Raw genomic sequence first — 21,242 nt, forward strand, 5'->3', positions numbered from 1 at the left:
CCTTCCCATGCTGAAGGACTCCCCTCTCGCTCACTCGCTTTGTAGCCGGCGCCTTTCCTTCACTGTGGTGAATCCTTCGCTGCCCAGAGCAAAGGGAGCATTTCTTTTCTCTGGGTGCGTAGAGGTTTATTCCCTCTCCAAGCGCTCAGAGAAAGGAAAATGCTTTGTTCGCTCTGGACTGCCTAAGCCTCCTTAAGCGCCACCAAAAGGCTCCTCTGGCAGCCTAGAAAAGCCCAAGATGGCTGGGATTAAAGGGGGAATGGCAGGAAACTGGCCGGGCCTTCGTGCCGCTCTCAAATTTCCTGGGAAATTTTTCCAGGCTCGGGTTCTTAAGTAGAAAATGGTTCTTAACCAAGAGACAAAAATATCTTGAACACCCGGTTCTTATTTATAAAAGTTCTTAAGTAGAGGCATTCTTAAGTAGAGGTACCACTGTATTAGAGTCAAAGTGTTGTGCTGCTTCTTGCTTTTATTTCTCATGTGGAGGAACATAGGATTTTCATAAGGATAAGTAAAATGATGACACCTTGGAAAGTTAAATTAATACTTTCAGAGTTTTATTACGCTTGTTGACTTGGTTAATTCAGCTGGCCATTTCAGATTACAGTATACAGTCACAAAGCAGTGAGCAATGGTTAAGAGTATTGGTCTAGATCTGGGAAATAAATTCAAATCAACTCAAAGTGATTTTTGGACCAGTAATTTACACCTAGCTTATCCTATTGTACAGGTTTGCTGCTAAGATAATTAGAATGGATGGACTATATCCAGCACTTCAAATTTCTGAAGGAAAGATGAGTAACATAAATACATGTTTAAAGGCAATAAAGTTTTTAGTAATGCAATGGTAATATCCTTCTCAAGCCATATTCTTTCCTAGTCCCTTTCCTTTGAGATCCTTATAAATGGAGATATTAGTGATCAACACTGCAACATCCAGTAAAAGGGGGAGTGCCCAGCTAAACGTGTGATGAGTAATGGAGAAATCTAGAGTTTAAGGATCCTCCTCATTGCACACTGTCAAATCCACAGTTGAAAAAGTAGTTGAGAATTTGCAAACTTCAGTCGTCTTTGAATGCTGGAGAAGGCTTTAACATCCATTCCAATTATTTGACAAAATGTACATTTGATGAAAATTAAGTAATACGAGCTTAGTTTTTATAGAAGCTCGTATAAACTAGTTTCCTAACCTCAACTTGCTGCCAATGTCTGTTAATTTAAGAAGTCATATTTTAGGAGAAAAGAGGTAGTTTATAGGTAGGTTCATGGATATCCTATAAAATATGGAAGCTTGTAGAAGAGTTTTCCTCAATCTGGTGCCTTGCAGTTTTATTGTACTCCCATAATTCAGCATCATTTTTCTGTAGGAAATAAAGTTATTCACATCTGGAAAATTCCAGATTGGAAAAAAAAATACATTTTAGAAGTTGGGGGGGGAGGAAATATTTATATTCTGCAAGAGGAGTCTGTGTCTACATCTGTTTCACATAATTTTAATCCCTAATCATATGAGGCGCAACTTTGTTCTAGTAGTAAAGTATAGCTTCCTTGCCTCCTTTAACATACATTTGTACAGGACTTAATATTCATTAAAAAATCTCCTGAAACGTGGAAACAGATTGGATGTCCAAAAAATATTCTTTCACTATCTGTACTTCTCTTATGTAACCAATAATAGTTGTGTAACAACTATCCACTCACCTTTCTACAGATTCTCTCGCTAAGATTAGCCAAACTAATGAAGACTCTCAAGGATAGATTAATACCTTTACAGAAATTTTGCTTTATGAATCCAGAAGGTTTTCTTCAAACCTGAGGCAACTGTAGTCCAAAGCTTGAAGAAATCGTTGCATTATGGAAAGCTATTCAAAACAAAAAGATTTCTTCTTGAATGAGTTTGAAAGTCATCGCATTCAGAGACGCCTTTGGAACAATTTGTATCTCTTGTCAAATAGTGTGATGTCATCTCTACCCAATCATAACCTGTTTTGTATGAGCAGAAGGTTGACTCTCCAGGGAAGTATCCAGTGAATGACAGTAGCATCCCATGCAGTGGTTGCTAGGAAACCAAGCCAGCTTTCTTTCAGCAAGACCTAATTTTAAAGATTTAACTCTAGAAGAACCAGGATTCATTTCACCTAGAGTTAGATAGATAGATAGATAGATAGATAGATAGATAGATAGATAGATAGATAGATAGATAGATAGATAGATAGATAGATAGACAGACAGACAGACAGACAGATAGATAGATAGATAGATAGATAGATAGAATTTTGATACATGGGTTGGGAGGAAGAATATTGGAAATACTACTAAGAAATACTAGTAATTGAGATGATGAAAAGGCAAATGTAAGAGATTGCTGCATTGATACACTCCATCTTATATATCCTTGCCATCTGCATACAAAATTCTTTGCCTTCAAAAGAAGCTGGGCACACTCTACATGTATTGAGACAGAAATACCCAGAATTTTCAACCAGTGATGATGACTCATAGTGGTTTGACATTAAGTACACTTACTGCCAGGGGATATTGGAAGAAGTTCCCAGGAAATTTGCTTCTGGCTCAATATGATGATCTCTGCCACTAAAGTTTGTTAATGAAACCAATTTCCTTGGTTTCTTCCATTTTATGATCAACATAACAAGATCATAACACTTTAATTCAGATTTGTTACAGCCTTCTCTTTTCTCCTTGTTTCCTAGATGCATAGTGTATTATTTTCCTCTTTCATTTCTTTTGAATTGTGCTCTTTCTCGTAATACCAATTGCCCCCTTCTATCTGAGATGGTCAGATGTACCCATAGAGATTAACCTTGCTGTCCATCATGATGCTGAGAAATCAAAGCTTTCAATTAATGCTTTTTAGTAAGCCAAAAAAGATCTAAGGTAAATTAACGGCTTTAGTTGTTTATCTGACATGCGAGTCAATCAGTTTTGGCACATATGGTACAAGCACAACCAAAGCACAACATGCTCTAAGCATTTTACTCCAAACATGCACATGATATTCTATGTAAACTAAAATCTAGAGCACATCAAGCAAGGCAACATGCTATTGTTCACTTCCAACTATTTTGGATGAACTTGCAGTAAAGATGATCTTCAGATGATCAGAAATGATTAATAAGCAGAGTATTTATTTATTTATTTATTTATTAGTTGGACTTGTATGCCGCCCCTCTCCGAAGACTCGGGGCGGCTCACAACAAGTAAAAACAGTCACAACAATCCAATTAATTAAAATATTTAACGATTTAAGAAAAACCCCATGTAATAGCAAACACACACACAAGCATACCATGTATAAATTAACATGCCCAGGGGAGATGTTTAGTTTCCCCATGCTTGACGGCAAAGGTGAGTCTTAAGGAGTTTTCGGAAGGCAGGAAGAGTAGGGGCAGTTCTAATCTCCGGGGGGAGTTGGTTCCAGAGAGCCGGCGCCGCCACAGAGAAGGCTCTTCCCCTGGGACCCGCCAACCGGCATTGTTTAGTTGACGGGACCCGGAGAAGGCCCACTCTGTGGGACCTAATTAAAGTAGAATTAAAGTCATTCCTATTTTACAGGCTGTTATGTATATTATAAATGATGAATTCACAGAACTATAATGTTGACAGTTGATGACAAATTATGGAAAAACTTATTTAGTAGCATTAATCTGTATGTAGAATTCCGTGCATTGAGATGGAAACATTTTTTACCTTACCTGTATTAGATTTTATTGACTGAACTTATAGAACTGTCCATCTCAGCTATCAGCAAGATATCTCTTTTTAAATAAAGTTTTAACCACCTAATGTTTATTAAAACTATTGTTGGTTCTTTGTATTACAAGTTTTGGTATTTCTTCCATGTTTTTCTTCCTGTCAATCATGTCTGATTCTCAGATTGCCTGGAAAAGTCTCTGCAGTTTCCTTGGCAAGGTTTTTCAAAAGTGGTTTGCCATTGTTTCTTTTTTTAGGGCTGAGAGAAAGTGACTGGCTGAAGAGCACCCATCTGGTTTCATGTCCAATGTTGGATTAGAACTAGAATTAGACTAGAAACCAAGAGACTGAGTTGATTCTCTGTTGCCAAAAGCCTAATACACATTTCTTAAATTCAATCATATTTAAGTTTCGTGTTCTCTTCTCCCACACAAAGCATTCTGTCTAATTTTATAAAATAACAATAGACAGGTCCCAAGAGCTCTAAAATGTATTGCCTTGTTAGACAGATTTGTGAGAATTTCAATGGGGAAAGCATATATTTCTGTGGTCCAGTCCTACAATTGCTATGATAAGAGAAACAAAGGAGCAATTCAGAGCCTGGTGCCATCAGCATCCAGAGACCTGATTTCAGCTTTGGCTGATGACCTTTGATGGTTCACAATGGCTCTTTCTCAAAAATGGATGTACCCAACCCAGCCTGATGAAAACTGCCACTTGTGAAATTCTTATAAACCTAACTGAACAGTAGAAACATTTTTTTCATTGATGCGTAAGTTGTACAGTTTACACATATTGTAGGATCTTAGCTCAGATGGCTTCCAAAATTAGAAAATATGATAGCTAAACCAAGCTACTATATTATTGAATACAAAGATGCTTAGATAAATCATAACTTATGAACCACCAGAGCCTCTTAACAACAAGCTTGGTGGGAAAAATAGATACTCAGTTTGATCTAGTGAGACAAATTTAAATGTGTTCCACATACTTATTTTTATTTATTTTATTTATAAACCAGATGGTGACACTGAGTAGCTCATAGATACAAGCAGTAAACAATACAAATATACAATACAAATGTGGCAACAAAATTATAAATTAAGCTAAAAGATGTGGAGGGAGAGAAAAAGGTGTGCAGGAGGTGAAGAGTAATCTATTATTAGTTCCTCAACCACCCCCAATGTGGTGTCCCACACTGGGGATCCACACCAACTGGTTTTCAGACCCTTATAGAAGGTCAGAAGGTGGGAGTAGATCTTACCCCGAGGAGTAAAATGTTCCAATTCCCTTGGATTTTGCCAGCTGAAATTTCTTGATTGGTAGGATCCGCAGCATGTATACTTTTTGCCAGCACAGGTGGGGCAGGCCCATCCCATTAGGATAAGCCAGTTTTGTAAATAATCTGGACCCGTGCCATGCAGGGCTTTGTAAGTAATAACTAACACCTTGAATTGTACCTGAAAGCAAACCAGCAGCCAGTGTAACTCACTGAACAACAGTTAAACGTGGGCCATTCTAGTGGCTCCAGATTGCTTACGCTGCTGCACTCTGCACCAGTTGTAGCTTTTGAATGCTCTTTAAGGGTAACCCCATGGAAAATACATTGCAGTAGTCCAGACTTGAGATGACCCAGGTTTGAATGACTTGAGCACAGGTCATCCTGATCCAGGAGAGCCTACAACTGGTGCACAAAATAATGATGTGTAAAGGCTCTCCTAGCCATGTGCTCGCTGAGAGGAGAACATATAAAAACACAGATGCAAAAAAAAAAGGAGTTAAATTATAAGTTTGGGATAGTTTGGAGTTTTGTTTATTTAATATTTTTCAAAGCATTTCTGCTTTACCAACTGGTTCATCCCACTAACCAACCAGCTCAGTTCTATTTCAAATGAAAGTATTTTGGGCTAAGAGTTCTTAACATGCTATAACTGAGTGTAAGCTGTGTTTGAAACAAAGCTTGTGTGTTAATAATTGAACAAGATCATCTTTCTTTGTTGTAAAAAAATAAAAATAAATTTGCGCCAGTATACAAAGCCCTGAGTCCAAGTTGCCTACTAGATTGCCTCCTCTGTAATCTGTTCTGTTTCCAGATTTTTTTGCAAGGGTCTTCTTATAGGTTCCTCACCCAATGCGATACACATCTAACATCAGCAGCGATTTCTGTGGCTTCCGTAGTGAGGGCCAATGCTGTGAAACAATCTACTGTATTACTAAATTTCATTCCTCTCCTGATTTTTTTTGTGGACTGTTCAACAACATTTCTTATTGTTTTAGCTCGCAAGACAAAGAAAAGGGAAGTGAAACAGGAAGTGATAACTTCCTAGCTTCCTTTCCAATGGCTGAGAAGACTGCTAAAATGAATTTCACAATATAGATCAACCATTATGCTCTGCAGGCACAAACTGGAAGCCTAGTGATTGGGACTGATTAGGATTTTTATGTTGTGATAAAATGACCAATATACTTACAATATATTGACATCAGGATATATACTTCCCTTTGAAGAGGGCAATACAGAAAACCCTGCAAATATTCAAAGTAAATAAACATCCAGATATTGGTTTACTTTATTCCAGTGCCACTGCAACTTGAAACTGTCATTAAACAAATGGCTAAAGTTAAGGACCACTTAAATACTACGTATTTCTTCTCTACTATATCCTCTATAACCTTCATTGTGTATTATTGTGTATTGGACAAAATAAATAAAATAAAAATAAAAATAGCCATCTGTCCATCCATCCATCCAGTTCATGCTTATCCAGCCATACACTCAGGACCTATTATGTAACATTTATATATATATTTATTTAATATTTTTATTGATTTTTTAAAATATGAGCACACACACAACATAAAACAGGTGCTTTGTGAGTAGTGCCCACCACCAGACAAACATTCACACCCCACCACCAAATCGGGGGGTGGGTGGGGGTGTTTCTTGTATATACCATTTTAACTCAAGAGCAAATTATCTGTTTGCATATTATAGAGTGATTCCAATTTATTCCTTGTAGCCTGGTCTCGGATTCTACTCACCATGTATCATCTTACCTTGTCCCACCGTCCCATCAGTTGTCGCAAGTCAGTTTCATTAACCAAATACATCCTTTTATCCATAATCTCAAATTGAATATGGTCCATCATGTACCGGTACCAATTTTGCATTGTCCATTTTGTCGCATCCTTCCAACCCAAGACTTTTAGCGCCTTATGTAACATTTATAGAACTGGATGGTTCTTGCAAAGGCTAGAAAAGCAGTTTGCATGCACAGATGCTACTCATTTCATTAATATCAGTTTCCATGTATTTTGATGTTATTGCTTCAAGGTTTAGTATTGTCTGTGTACGATACATGTAATTTAGATAAAAAGTCAGTTACAGACTTTCTGTAGGAAGATTAATGACAGCAGAAATGTCTCACTAATGTTGGACCAGCCGTAATACATTCTGCTATATTTGTTAAGAGTAAATGCTTAAGCCTCAAAAATTCACCATGACTGGAAGAAATATTTTTAAGGGCAATTATGATTACCAAAGTTCTTTTAAAAAAAACTCAAAACATACTTTTATAATAATAAGACTGTTACATTTTGCTTTGTGTTTGTTTACAAATAATTTATATTTTAAAATTATATGAAGTTTTAAGCCAAACATTCAGTATTTCTCTTCTACTCAAATAAATAATAAATTACAAACCAAATGTAGTAAAAATGCTCCCCCTAGTGTATCAAAAGTAAAGAACAAAATTATATTATGCACCACAGTAAACCTTAACTACTTTTAATCAGTAAGATTTAAATATGCAGCAGTAGTTTAACTCCAACCCTCATGCACTTCCCAAAAGGCCTCAAAATGTATTCAATTTCAAACTTTTCAATCTTGGAGATGCTGTGGTAATAAGCAACCAATATGTTGGCTACATTTTATGCAATATTTTCCTCCTTGTGATACTGTTTTACTTTTATTTTTAAAATTGCTTTTAACTGGTTTTTATATACATATATCAGGATAAAGAAACAGTTTAGCGTCATACCTGCCTCTCTTTTAACCCCCAATAGCAGTAGCAAATCATGGCTTGTGCTTGACTAATATTCATTTGCTATCCTGTCATTTCCCCATAATCTTCTTCTTAGACATTTTCAACATGCATCCAAGAATTGGATGTGCTATAATATCTATTACTAGCAAGCTTTTTAAAACTTTTAAAGAACTAACCTATTGTATTAAAATACTTAAGCTTTTTTCTAATGTAAGGTGGTGAAAGGTTTTTGTGAATACCATCTGAGAAGATGTGACAGTTAGGCTTTTAACCTAACACTTGTTCGTACAATAATTTCAGCGAATACTCTTTAGAAGCAGTATTCAATTTTACGTATCACTAAATTAGTGTATCCATATGTATTTGTGATCTATATCCAATATCTATAACCAATGCGTTCTTGCTGTATCACATTTGTTCATTAGATTGCAATTTTACATTGCATAAAATTTTCTAGCAATTCATTTTAGAATTATGAATTTCAGATAAAAAATAGTTTAGGAATGGATCCAAAAATATTTCTTAGGTTTATTTTCTTATAGATATCACCAATTCCATATGAGCTCCTGGAAGTTTATATTAAAAAATCTATTAATAAATAAAACCAAAACCATGCTATCACAGTATTTGTTATGTTAAGCAACCACATGCAATTTAAATGAATGATTCATTAAAATTAATTAAAACCATCTGTGGAGGAACTTAGTTTTGACTGCTTTCCCATGATGGAATGTAGTAGTTACAAGAGGAAGGGGGTCTTTTCTAATGAACAAATAGGCAGCTCAGCATGGAATCTTTGGCATGTAGAAAGAGTGACAGGGTGGACTCTCCCTAATCTTTCATAGTGTTTGCCTAATAGTTACGTAGATTTGTGCTTTAGTCTGGCAAGATTCCGGTTTATAGGCAAGTAACAACGAACTGCTCTGGAGTGACTACTTGGTTTCTTTCACCAGACATTAATCATTTCTTTATGTGTTGTCTGCATCACAGCAAGTTGTTGGTCTTCTTTTACAGGAGGAGCTATTCCATGTTCAGAGTTATTAATGGGTAGGCAGAATGCCAAATGGTATCAGGACAAACAACATTCTCACCTTGAAGGTTTTAAACGTCAACTTGCCGTTTCGCATCAGGTCAAGACTTATACTGCATACCTAGCTTGGCCTAAAGTGCTAATAGATAGTGGGAATTTAAGAGAATTTTAAAATAAAATTAGTTATTAGGTTAAATTTAGTATACCCCACCAGAGAAATTATCAAAAATAGTGATCCCTCGATTTGCGCGTTCTCGATTAGCGCGAAACGCTGCAACGCGGTTTTTCAAAAAATATTAATTAAAAAATAATTAATAATAAAATAATCAAAATAATAATCAGTCTTCTATGTTTCTATGTTTCTTTAATTTAAAAGCTTGCGAGGATCATTTCCCGCACGCACGCGCACCATCCACCACCTACCCTCTCCTCACACGCACACACAGCACGTTTGTTTCGGACGTCCAACCACCTCCACAATTCCCGTCTCGGGGTTGCACCTTCGGGGGCATCGGAGGCTGCCAACTGAGCACGACTTGCCAGAAGTTTCGTGACTAGAGCGCGTTTGGATAGGAAAAGACGGACGGGGTGGGAAAGGGCGGGAACGAGGACGGGCGACGGCGATTGTCTCATCTTCCCGAGCGAGAAGAAGAAGAAGAAGCGATGCCAGTCCCGCCTTCCTGTTGAAGGGATAGGGCTGTCCGGAATTCCCTCCCTGTCACAGGAGAAAGCTTCAGTTTCCCCTTTGCCTTTACCCCATCTTCGGCTCCTCGCTGCGGAAAGATCAGCTGTTGGGCGGCTGAAGGAACCTCCCTTGGTCTTCCCCGCCGCCCACACGCAAACTCCACCATCTGCGCATGTGCGGCCATGAAAAAAAATGGCGCGCATGCGTAGATGGTGTTTTTACTTCCGCATCCAGTATAACGCGGAAATCGGTTAGCGCGGGAGGTCTTGGAACGTAACCCCCGCGCTAACCGAGGGATCACTGTATTTCAAAACAGAGTTGGAAATGTGAAAAGCTTGGCAGTACATTTTTTTTCAATCAATGTTTTATTTTGTTCACAAAATTAAAATAGACATTCCAGAAAAGAGAGAACAAAAATGCAAGAACAAAGCAAAATGAAACAAGACATTTAAAAGTGCTTAAAAAAACATACACACAGATTGTACCCCTCACTGAATACTGATAAATATATTTCAAGGATAACAGTTCTCCCCAATTGTGAAATAGGCCCACAGTTTATGAACTTTTATAGCTGTTTATCCAACCAATTTGACCTAACATCAATCTATTAGATATAAAAATAGTTAACAGGTAAAACCAAAATCAAACTTCAAAGCAATCTATTATTGTAATTAACTAATAGAAATAATTTAGATATTTTAATTAACTCAAAGATAATTAATTCAGAGATAATGATTGCAATGGTTATGGTAGATCAGAAGTCAATAGCTTCTGATCTACCATAAACTGCTGCATTTGTTATCTCTGATCAAATATCCTCAATTGATTCTTAATGATAAAACTTCCTTAATTTTTTTATTGGGATCTTTTCCAACAATTGCATCTCATTCCCTATACTAATAAATCTCTGTTGTAAATATTTCTACAGCATTTGTTCAAATAATTTTCCTACAAACTGAAATGCAGCATCTCTTGATAATTGTTTTGATTAAATATAAGTCCATTCCCCATCAATCTTCTTAAGAGTGTCCAATCATTCATCAATTCTATCATCTTCAAATCTTTTGAATCCATATAACATATGAAGAGAGGAACTGGACATGGCCAGTCTGGCAAAGAGAAGGACCAGGGAGACTTGATAGCAGTGTTCCAACACTTGAGGGGCTGCCACATAGAGGACTGGGTCAGACTGTTTTCCAAGGCACCAGAAGGCCAGACAAGGAGTAATGGATGGAAACTGACCAAGGAGAGATTCAACTTGGAAATAAGGAGGAACTTTCTGACAGTCAGAGCGATCAACCAGTGAAACAGCTTGCCTGCAGAGGTTGAGAGTTCCAACGCTTGAGACTTTCAAGAGGATATTGGATGGCCATTTGTCTGAAATGGTGAAGGGACTCCTGCATGAGCAGGGCGTTGGACTAGATGACCTACAAGGTCCCTTCTAACTCTAGTAATCTAATCTAATCTAATCTATCCAGTCTTTTCCAATAAACCTGCAATTCTGAAACTTAATTTCCTTCTCATTCAAATTTGCCAGACACAAACTGCATTCCAATCCATCCAATTATAAGCCTGATTTAGCGATTGTTACTTGGCATCGGACCAGAATACCTCCGAGACCGCCTTCTGCCGCATGAATCCCAGTGGCTGATTAGGTCCCACAGAGTTGGCCTTCTCCAGGTCCCGTCGACTAAACAACGTCGGTTGGTGGGGCCCAGGGAAAGAGCCTTCTCTGTGGTGGCCCCGGCCCTCTGGAATCAACTCCCTCCAGAGATTCAAACAGCCTCCACCCTCCTCGCTTTCCGTAAAATGCTGAAGACTCATCTCTGTCGCCAGGCGTGGGGATGATTACCTCCCCCTTTCATTGTGTTTTCTGACCTTTGTTATATGATGAACTGGGTTGAGTGTGTACGATTGTGTAGTTGGTGATTTTATGACACTGGTTATGACTATTAATGTTTCTTAATTGACTTTTAAATTTTATTATTAAATTAGTAATATATTGTATTATTGTTATGTTGTGAGCCGCCCCGAATCTTCAGAGAGGGGCGGCATACAAATCTAATAAATAATAATAATAATAATAATAATAATAATAATAATAATAATTATTATTATTATTATTATTACTACTACTACTACTACTACTATTATTGTCTCAGTGCCATCTTTGGGTTCATTTAAAAAAAAATTAAGATAAACTTTTTATCTACATTTTCAATTTGAACTTGTAAGTTGAAGAACATTTTTTCAAAGGCTCCCAAAAGGACTTTAACATTAAATTGATCAGGCTCTTGTCTTAATTTTATATCTATTTTTATAGACATTATAAAGAATATATGATGTATTTAGAATCCTTGATTTATTGTTTGCATTTTGATATAGTCCAAATTGCTCTTGTAGCTGATCTTTCACAACAAAATATAAACAGTTGCTCTCAAGGCTAGGAGTAGATGTACTAATGAACAATGGCAGAACAGAAAAATTAACATTTCCCAAATAAAAAATGAATAGTAAAAGGGGGATGTCGATGTTCCCATCAGAGGTTAAAAGAAGTAAGACCAAAGCTTTTTAAAAAGTAATAGAATACAAAATCTTTGTAGCAAAAATCCAATGTAAATGTAAAAAATCAGATCACTTTCGCTATGCAGGGGAGAGTCCCCTAACTGTTGACTTTCATAAGGCAAAAACAAAAGTTATTCACAACTTCAAATTAAGAGCAGTAAAAAGATACAAAAAATACACATATTAAAATCCAACAAGGGATTCACCATGTTGAAATGAACCCTAGTGAAAAACACAAGACCAATGAGTCTTCTGAATCCACCCACCTGATGACCAGCCAGAACAAATCTGAGTAATTTTAGCTGCAAAATCCTATCCCAAGATTTAAAGAGCCCTACACAAAGATCCACTTGCCTCCCACAAGAGATGGTGAAACTCCTAAAAATGCTGATAGGGCATTCTGCAGGTGCAATAATTTTGATGGAGAAGATATAATTACATTATCGCATAATGTATTATTATTTCTGATGGCAAGCAAACCTTTGTAATTGTAGTTGACCTTTCTGAGGAAACGTTGAACAATCTTTTTAAATTTCCCTGCAGATTTTGGTACAATATTCCTTTGATTCCTAGTTAGTGTATATATCAGCCCTACATATACTCTGTACCCCATCAAGCAGCCATTCGTGACCCACTGGTGTTTTTAAGGAAATCAATAAATTCCACTGCAGATGCTGCGCTTAAAGATGAGCTGCCAAGCATCTCTAACACCTCCAGGTTTCACCACCAATGTCTGCTCCAGTGCTGCTGACACTTGCTAGCAGCCGAACAGCTGATTGGCACACCAACCTGCAATGATTTTTAATTATCTGTGTGGTCCTTCTCCCTCTACCATTGCACAGGCATGTACTATATGAAACCTATGGGGAAGGACTTTGGGTAAAATGCCATCAATATGCTGGTACGTAGTTTTATATTTCCAGCCCTGGCTGCATTAGTCTTCGAGTCTTTGGAGAGGGGCGGCATACAAATCCAAATAATAAATAAATTAGTTTTTCTGGGCAGGGGAATAACTGGTTGTAGTTCAACCTTCGCAATACCAAGTGGCCTTGGGTTTAATTCTACATGGGATATCACTGCGCTAGACGGAGTTGGTGTACAATCTGGGGTCCTCTTAAACTCATTGCTGAAAGAGTAGTTCATAGCCGCAGCTAAAGTTGTGCCAGTTCTTGAACCCAGCCGTAGTCATTTCTCGGCTGGATTACTGTGACACGTGGATGGCCCTTGAAGACCACTCAGAGACTCCAACTGGTGCAGAAAGCAGCAGTACACTATCATTTTGAGTGCTCCAAAGTGTGCTGATGCAACACCACCACAAGTTGTATTTGTATTTAAATTTATTAGATTTGTATGCCGCCCCTCTCCGAAGACTCGGGGCGGCTAACAACAATATAAAAAGACAATGTAAACAAATCTAATATTAAAAATAATCTTAAAACCCCCAATTTAAATAACCACTCATACATACAAGCATACCATGTATAAATTCTATAAACCTAGGGGGAAGGGAAATTTCAATTCCCCCATGCCTGACTATAGAGGTGGGCTTTAAGGAGCTTGAGAAAGGCAAGGGGGGTGGGGGCAACTCTGATATCTGGGAGGAGCTGGTTCCAGAGGGTCGGCTTCCTGTACACAATACAGTATCAACAATAGACACCTTCAAATTTCTAGGTTCTATCATATCTCAAGACCTAAAATGGTCACCTAACATCAAAAATGTCATCAAAAAAGCACAACAAAAAATGTTTTTTTTCTGTGCCAACTCAGGAAGCTCAAACTGCCCAAGGAGCTGCTGATACAGTTCTACAGAGGAATCATTGAATCTATCATCTGCACCTCTATAACTGTCTGGTTTGGTTCTGCAACCCAAAAAGTCAGACACAGACTTCAGAGGATAATCAGAACTGCAGAAAAAACAATTGCTGCCAACCTGCCTTCCTTGAGGATCTGTGTACTGCATGAGTCAAAAAGAAGGGTATGAAAATATTTACTGAACCCTCGCATCCTGGACACAAACTGTTTCAACTCCTACCTTCAAACTGACACTAGTATAGAGCACTGCACATCAGAACAACCAGGCACAAGAACAGTTTCCCCCCGAACACCATTACTCCACTAAACAAATAATTCCCTCAACACTATCTATTTACTAAGTCTGCACTATTACTACTAGTTTTTCTCCATAATCCCATCACCCATTTCCTCCCACTTATGACGGTAACTTGTTGCTTGTATCTTTAAGATTTCTATTAATTTTGTTTCCCGATTGATTATTTGACCCCTATGACAATCATTAAGTGTTCTACCTCATGATTCTGGACAAATGTATATTTTCTTTTTTGCACACCGAGAGTATATGCACCATAGACAAATTCTTTATGTATCCAATCACACTTGGCCAATAAAGAATTCTATTCTATTCTACTCTATTCTTTATATCAGTTTCAACCTAAGATGCTAATTATTACTTTCACATCCTTACATGGGATGTGCCAATTTACTTGTGGGACCACTAAACATTGTGGTAGTTTTTGCCTATTTCACCAGATTTTTGGGGGGGGGGGGAGGAGGGGGAGGCATGCTCCAAGATTCCTCTGTCAAATATTGCCATGTTGAAGGAAGAAGTATAATATCTTCATCTTCTCTGTCAAAGCAACTTTCCTATAGAACAGCCTCTACCCGAAATTTGGGTGGTGCCAATCTTCTTGTACTTCTGTAAAGCTACTAAAAGCCAGATTCCCCCTCCCAGGTATTCTTTCTTTCTTTCTGTGTCTGTCTGTCTGTCTATCTATCTCTACCTGCTTTATAAGGGGTAGCCACAATATACATTGGAGGGAGCCACAGTATACAATCCTACGCAACGCTTCAGTTTCCTGCATTGCATTATTCTAATTAGTTACGTTCATCACCCAGACATAATACATTTTAAAACCAGTGGTTTTTCCACAATTTTTTAAACGTTTTCCTGTCATGTTTCCATCTGTATTAATTAAAGCTCCTGCAGACAAGCAAGAACGAAATCTGTTTTTTGTTGTGGGAGGGGGGGAAACCGGCGGCTGCCACGAAAATACTAAACTGAACTGCAGGGAACCGCCTTGAAACTGACCAAAACGGGCGAAGGGGGGGAAATCCCTCCTTCTACCGCCATTGTAAAGAGCAAGTAGCCTGCACATCTCCCTCCCCGTTCCCGCCGCCTTCCGTCCGTCGTGCCGTTTTTCCTTGCAAGAGAAAACGGGGCGGGGCCAATGTTCAGTTCCCGCCTCTTCGCGCTAAAAGCCAGCTCGGCTCCTCAAGCTAAAGAGCTGCTCAAGATGGTGGACAGCCGAGCTGCGGTGGGCGGGGTCGGGTGACGTCTGACGTTCGCCCCGCCCACACCCGGAAGTACGTCTCCCCACAATGGTTGAAGCAGGCGAAGACGGGTCGCTTTCCGGGTAGCGGCTTCTCTCTCGTATATACAGGGGCAGTCATGGCGGCAGCGACCGAGCTGCAAGGGAAGTACCAGAAACTAGCGCAGGAGTATTCCAAGGTACTGGCACGTGCCAACTCCCCAAAGTACCGAGGCCCTGAAAAGTGCCGGCCCGCCGCCGGGGGTTTCAGCCCCCATCATGTGTCCCCCTCCTGTCGTTTCTAGCTATCAAGGAAGACTTGGTGCCTTTCTCCTTCCATTTGAAATGTTGAAGCTGGCGTATCTTTTTGTCTCCTCTGCCTCTTGTTTCAGTGGAGGAAGGAAACGTAGCTCTTTTACCGAATTCGTTTGCATGCATTCACGCCCTGGTGTTTCAATCAATTCAGGGAGCAACTGGTGTGAAAAGAGTCTAGCCTGAGGATTTCCTTTATCTGCTTCATCAGCCTTTCTATTCTCGGTTCCATCACCCCACCCTCCTTCCCCTTTTTGGGGATAGCTGGGATCGAACCTGTTTCACAGGAGGGGAATTAAGAAAGAAAGGTTTGAAGAGCTTTTATTAATGACTGTATTTTAAAAATGAGACAACAACTAACATGGGTTCAAAATGACAAAGAAAGTGTAGCATTTTATTGAAGGCACAACACTGATGTAAATGTTAATATGTGATTTTTTTTTAATTTGAATTTTTATCCAGTCTCTTACAGTATATTGTGATCTGATTTGGTGTAGTGGGCCAGAGATTAATGAAACCGTAAGTTCTGGTCCTCTCTGGAAAACTGGTGGGTGACTGTGTCAGTCATAGTCTGTCTCAGCCCAGACCACCTCATATAATGGGTTTGTTTGGGGCGGGGGATAGAAGATAAGAGCTTTATATTTTAACCATCTTAAGTTGTAAAAAAAAAAGGTGGACTATAAATGTAATAAATAATATTAAAAGAATGTACATGCTCATTGATTAATAAGGTTATATTTCAAGAACTCTGGTTGGAATCCTTTTACTTCAACATTGCTTGTTTACTGAGACTCTCTTTGGAACAATGCTGTTCAATTCACCATATAGATAATTTTCAAATATTTTTTTAGCTATAGGTATACAAATTATACCAAATTATGTTTGAAGAAATGCCCTTTCACAGAAGCATACTGTTAATTAAAGTTTTCAAAGCTTAAATTTGTTGTGGAATTTTTCTTTCTTTTTTGAATGTCCGTATTTTTCTAAAAGTGTAATATTTTCCTAAAGGGATGTCAAAGACCACATTGCTTCATAACTGAGTTAATAATTTCTCTGTTTTGCAGCTTCGAGCTCAAAATCAAGTATTGAAAAAGGGTGTAATGGATGAGCAAGCAAACTCAGTAGCTCTAAAGGTATAGCATAAAAATACTGAATAATAGCTTGATTAAAAACAACATTTCTCAATAGGGAAGTGTCTATTTTTAATCAAGCTATTCATTATCATCAAAACATTGTTTACTATGATTCTGAGTTAGATGATATGTAATGTGTGAAATATTCTTTCAGCTTAAAAATAAATTGTATCACAGAAAGTTTTAGATTAATCTTTGTGAAATCTGTCATCGCTTCTTTTGTGACTGCTTGTGAAAGCAAATCTATGTGGGAGAATTGCTAACTGCCATTTACTTTGGAAAGGACAAAAATCACATTTTGATTTTTTGAACGTCTATCACAGAATTGACAACAGTCAAAACAAATCTCTTAAATTTCTATATAGAAGCATCATATTCATTTGTTGATCTTAAGTTTGTTTTGAATTGATACATGAAACCTATTTAAAGATTATTTTTTAAAACTCCAAGTAGTAAGAGTGTCAGTGTAGTGTAATATTATCCTAGGCAAAAAGTCCCAGTTCAAATCCATATTTGTAATCCAGTCAGGCTCTTATTCCAGTCTGCTTCATAGAAATGTTGTTATGAAGATATTAGGGAGACACTCCCATATAAGTTACACTGAGTTTTTTTTTAAAGGCAGCTTGTCAATGCCATAAAAAGATTTTATATCTATCAAATATTATTTTGATACTTACTTCCATACAGAAATGATGAATACATCAGTTAACTAGCTTTAATCCTAGATAAAACACCATGATTCTTGATCGTGTTTTGAAGACATTGGATATGACAAGGCATTGTTAAAATCAATCCATGCTAGAAATCAGTGTGATGAAACATTTCATCTTAATACAGGAACAAATGAAAATGAAAGACCAATCACTCAGGAAACTGCAACAGGAAATGGATAGTTTGACTTTTCGAAATCAGCAATTGGCCAAGAGAGTAGAGCTCCTTCAAGATGAACTTGCATTAAATGAATCTAAAGGCAAGAGGAACAAGGTAAGTAGCAAGCTGGTTTTCCAGCATATTGTATTATTGTAGTAATACAATGTTATAATTCTTAGCTAACTAATTATTTTATTGTAAAACTCCATGGAAATAATGATATGAAAAGTGTCTTCAGCAAACAAGCATATTTTTGTTTTGATTAGAAAAGTGGTGATGCTGTATCTCAGTTGAGTGAAGAACAGAAAAACGTCTTTGGTGAAGATCTTCAAAAAAAGATAGAAGAAAATGAGAGGTTACATATTCAGGTAGGTTGCTTTTTTAATACATCATCCAAACTTTAACTGTATTTTTTGCAGTATAAGACACACTCCCCAGCCCCAAAGAGGGTGGAAATATTGGTGCATCTTATACACCGAATACAGCCTTTTTTGGCATTCCAAAGCCCTGCCAATCGTGAAAATGTGTGTACAGAGGGTGTAGGAAGTCTGCAGTGTTCCTAGGGGCTGAAGGAGGGCAAAAAACACCTGCTTTTGCAAAAATGGGACAGAAAATGGCCTGTTTTTCACAAAAACGGGGTGTGTAGAAGGTTTGGGAGAGCTGCAGAGTGCCCCAGAGGGCTGGGGGAGGGCAATAACTTTTCTTACTTACCCCTTTGAAATCTTGGTGCATCTTTTACACCAGTGCATCTTATATTCCAAAAAATATGGTATATTCTTGACAGAAAGTAGTAAGGAAATTGGGGGGCACAATTGAGTGAAACAGTTGTATCCCTCCCCAGTCATACCCAGTTGGTCTGAGTAATGTTATTTCAAGTTTATCTTGTTGATTTTAGTAAGTTAACAGAAATATTTTCCCCCAGGCCCAGAAAATATGTCTTTGGGGGCCATCTTTCTGAAATAAGTGGATGTGGATGGGGAAAAAAGATCTCAATTGAGTTAGGTGTTAACAAGGTGGGCTGTATATAAATTAACTAAATAAAAACCTTACCCCATAGGCTGGACAAATGGTCTTGAAAGCTTGATTAGGCTTGTAGGTTAGTGTTTCCCCTTTCTTAAAATAAAGCAGTTAGAACAAGAACCTGAATATAACATCAGGACACCTTAAGCAAAGATAGCCAGTTGATTCAATTCTACAACCATGCTATGAAATGGGTTGGCTTATGTCAGTACAGGTGATCCTCACTTAACAAGCATTTGTTCAGCAACCCAATCTAATTATGAAGGTGCTGAATTAATGGTACTTATCACCAGTCTGATGTTTCAATCGTGGCAGTGTCTCTGCAGTCATAAGATTGTGATTTGGGTGCCTGGCAATTGGCTTGTAGTTATGATGGTCACAGACACATGATCACAATCTGTGTGATTGTGTACCAATTTGTAAGCTAGTTACAAATTGGTAACTAGCTTACAATTCCAACATCACAGCATCTCATGGGTACATGATGATCGTTAACAACCTTCACTGCTGGCTTCTGACAAGCAAAATCAATGGGGATGCTGACAGGAGGCTGCAGATGGTGCCCACATGCCATTGTGCTTAATAATGTTGCGGGTTTTGTTTAACAACGCCAACCAGAAGTGACAGTATTGCTGTTGCTAAGCAACATGGTCACATGATATTGCACTTTACAACCATGTCACTCAGCAATGGAAATTCTGGACCCAGTTGCTCTGATTAACTGAGAACGACCTGTAGAAACAACAGGGCATCTTAGAAAGATATAGAAACAATAACTTATGAAAAATACTAAATAGGCAAATCACCATTTTGCTTAATATGTTTTGGAATTATGCCTAGTAAGAGCAATTGGGGTTTCAGTTCAGATTCGATTTCTAAATTTCTCTGAATGATGCTGCATATTTCTTTCCAAAACTTTAAATAATTTTTTGTAAAAAAATACTGCTCCATATATACTAAAGTTTAGTATTCATGGTATATATTTACTAAACTATTCCTTCTGTTTCATGGCATTTCCAACATTATTTTATTATGCAATTTGTATATCTTGGCAGCTATTGACGGAGTTTAATAACATGGGTGATACCTTTTCTGCCCTTCTCATTTCAGTTCTTTGAGGCAGATGAGCAACATAAGCGCTTGGAAGGTGAGCTGAGAAGCAGGCTTGAATTTTTAGAGAAGGAGACTGCACAGCATCAAGCTGTGGTGGATGGCCTTACTAGGAAGTACATGGATACAATAGAAAAGCTGCAAAACGATAAAGCCAAGTTAGAAGTAAGTTTAAAGCAATAACTACCCTGTTCTAGAACTCTGCTCTTTTGAGACTTAAATGATTTAAGCCAGTGTTTCCCAACCTTGGCAACTTGAAGATATTTGGACTTCAACTCCCAGAATTCCCCAGACAGCGAATGCTGTCTGGGGAATTCTGGGAGTTGAAGTCCAAATATCCTCAAGTTGCCAAGGTTGGGTAACACTGATTTAAGCAGTGGCAGTTTGAGAATTGTACCTTTTAAATTTAAGATGGGACCAGAATGAACCTTGCTTCCTTGCATACAGTTTTGGTGACAGGAAGGGCATCTGGCCATTAAATACTCGGCTTGATCCATTCAGTTACCCAGACTCCACCACACAAGGGATTATTAGGTCATTAAAAAATGGTGATGATCCTTGCAGTGGTACTGCAAGTGGTACCTCTACTTATGAACTTAATTCATTCCATGACCAGGTTCTTATGTAGAAAGGTTTGTAAGAAGAAGCCATTTTTCCCCATAGGAATCAATGTAAAAGCAAATAACGTGTGTGATTGGGGAAACCACAGGGAGGGTGGAGGCCCTGTTTCCTCCCAGGAGATTCCTAGAGAGGCCCCATGGAGGCTTCTCCCTGCCTTTTCTGGCCCTGTTTCCTTCCAGGAGATTCCTAGAGAGGCCCGAAGGAGGCTTCTCCCTGCCCTTTTCTGGTTATAGTTTTGGAGGCCCGGGTTTGTAAGTTGAAAATGGTTCTTGAGAAGAGGCAAAAAAATCTTGAATACCCGGTTCTTATATAGAAGAGTTCATAAGTAGAGGCATTCTTAGGTAGAGGTACCACTGTATTTTGCTCCTTCATTTCTCTCATTCTATAACATTTTCAGTTGTCTAGTTTCTTAAGAAAGCATGTGTTGATAGTTTAGATTTTTTTTTAGTATACAATGTTCTTTAATGCTAATTTTTGATCTTGGAATATAATTGATTGTGCAAATGCATACTGCCAATTCTGATCTTCTGCCTTTTCTTTTAGATCAAATCTCAAAGCCTAGAGAAGGAAGCCAAGGACTGCAGAGGTCGAACAGAAGAGTGGTATGCTTTTGATACTGAAAATTAAATACTATTAGTGTCTACTTAGAGAAAGTTGTTTGTAATTAAACAAGCACTATTTATTATCACCTTGATCATGAAGCACCAGCATTAAACTTAAATGCATACCTAATTATATATAAGGGGTTAGTTTTAAAACTCTGCAGATATGTTTTTTACTGTTACTGCCTTTTAGTCCTATAAAAGTTTTGGA

At 38.0% G+C, this 21,242-nt stretch overlaps 1 protein-coding gene across 1 annotated transcript in view; it reads left to right on the forward strand.

The window, feature by feature from the left end:
• Window positions 1-15,342: 15,342 nt before the first annotated feature.
• PPP1R21 (protein phosphatase 1 regulatory subunit 21) overlaps window positions 15,343-21,242 on the forward strand; it is a 37,042-nt gene continuing 31,142 nt past the window's right edge. Inside the window, exons 1-6 of the mRNA XM_070734690.1 lie at window positions 15,343-15,563; window positions 16,740-16,808; window positions 17,646-17,792; window positions 17,945-18,046; window positions 19,809-19,973; window positions 20,973-21,031. Of these exons, the coding sequence (XP_070590791.1) occupies window positions 15,504-15,563; window positions 16,740-16,808; window positions 17,646-17,792; window positions 17,945-18,046; window positions 19,809-19,973; window positions 20,973-21,031 (602 nt within the window). The 5' untranslated portion in view covers window positions 15,343-15,503. The remainder of the gene's footprint in view (window positions 15,564-16,739; window positions 16,809-17,645; window positions 17,793-17,944; window positions 18,047-19,808; window positions 19,974-20,972; window positions 21,032-21,242) is intronic.

This window comes from Erythrolamprus reginae, chromosome 1, assembly GCF_031021105.1.
Source record: "Erythrolamprus reginae isolate rEryReg1 chromosome 1, rEryReg1.hap1, whole genome shotgun sequence".
Lineage (NCBI taxonomy): Eukaryota > Metazoa > Chordata > Lepidosauria > Squamata > Dipsadidae > Erythrolamprus > Erythrolamprus reginae.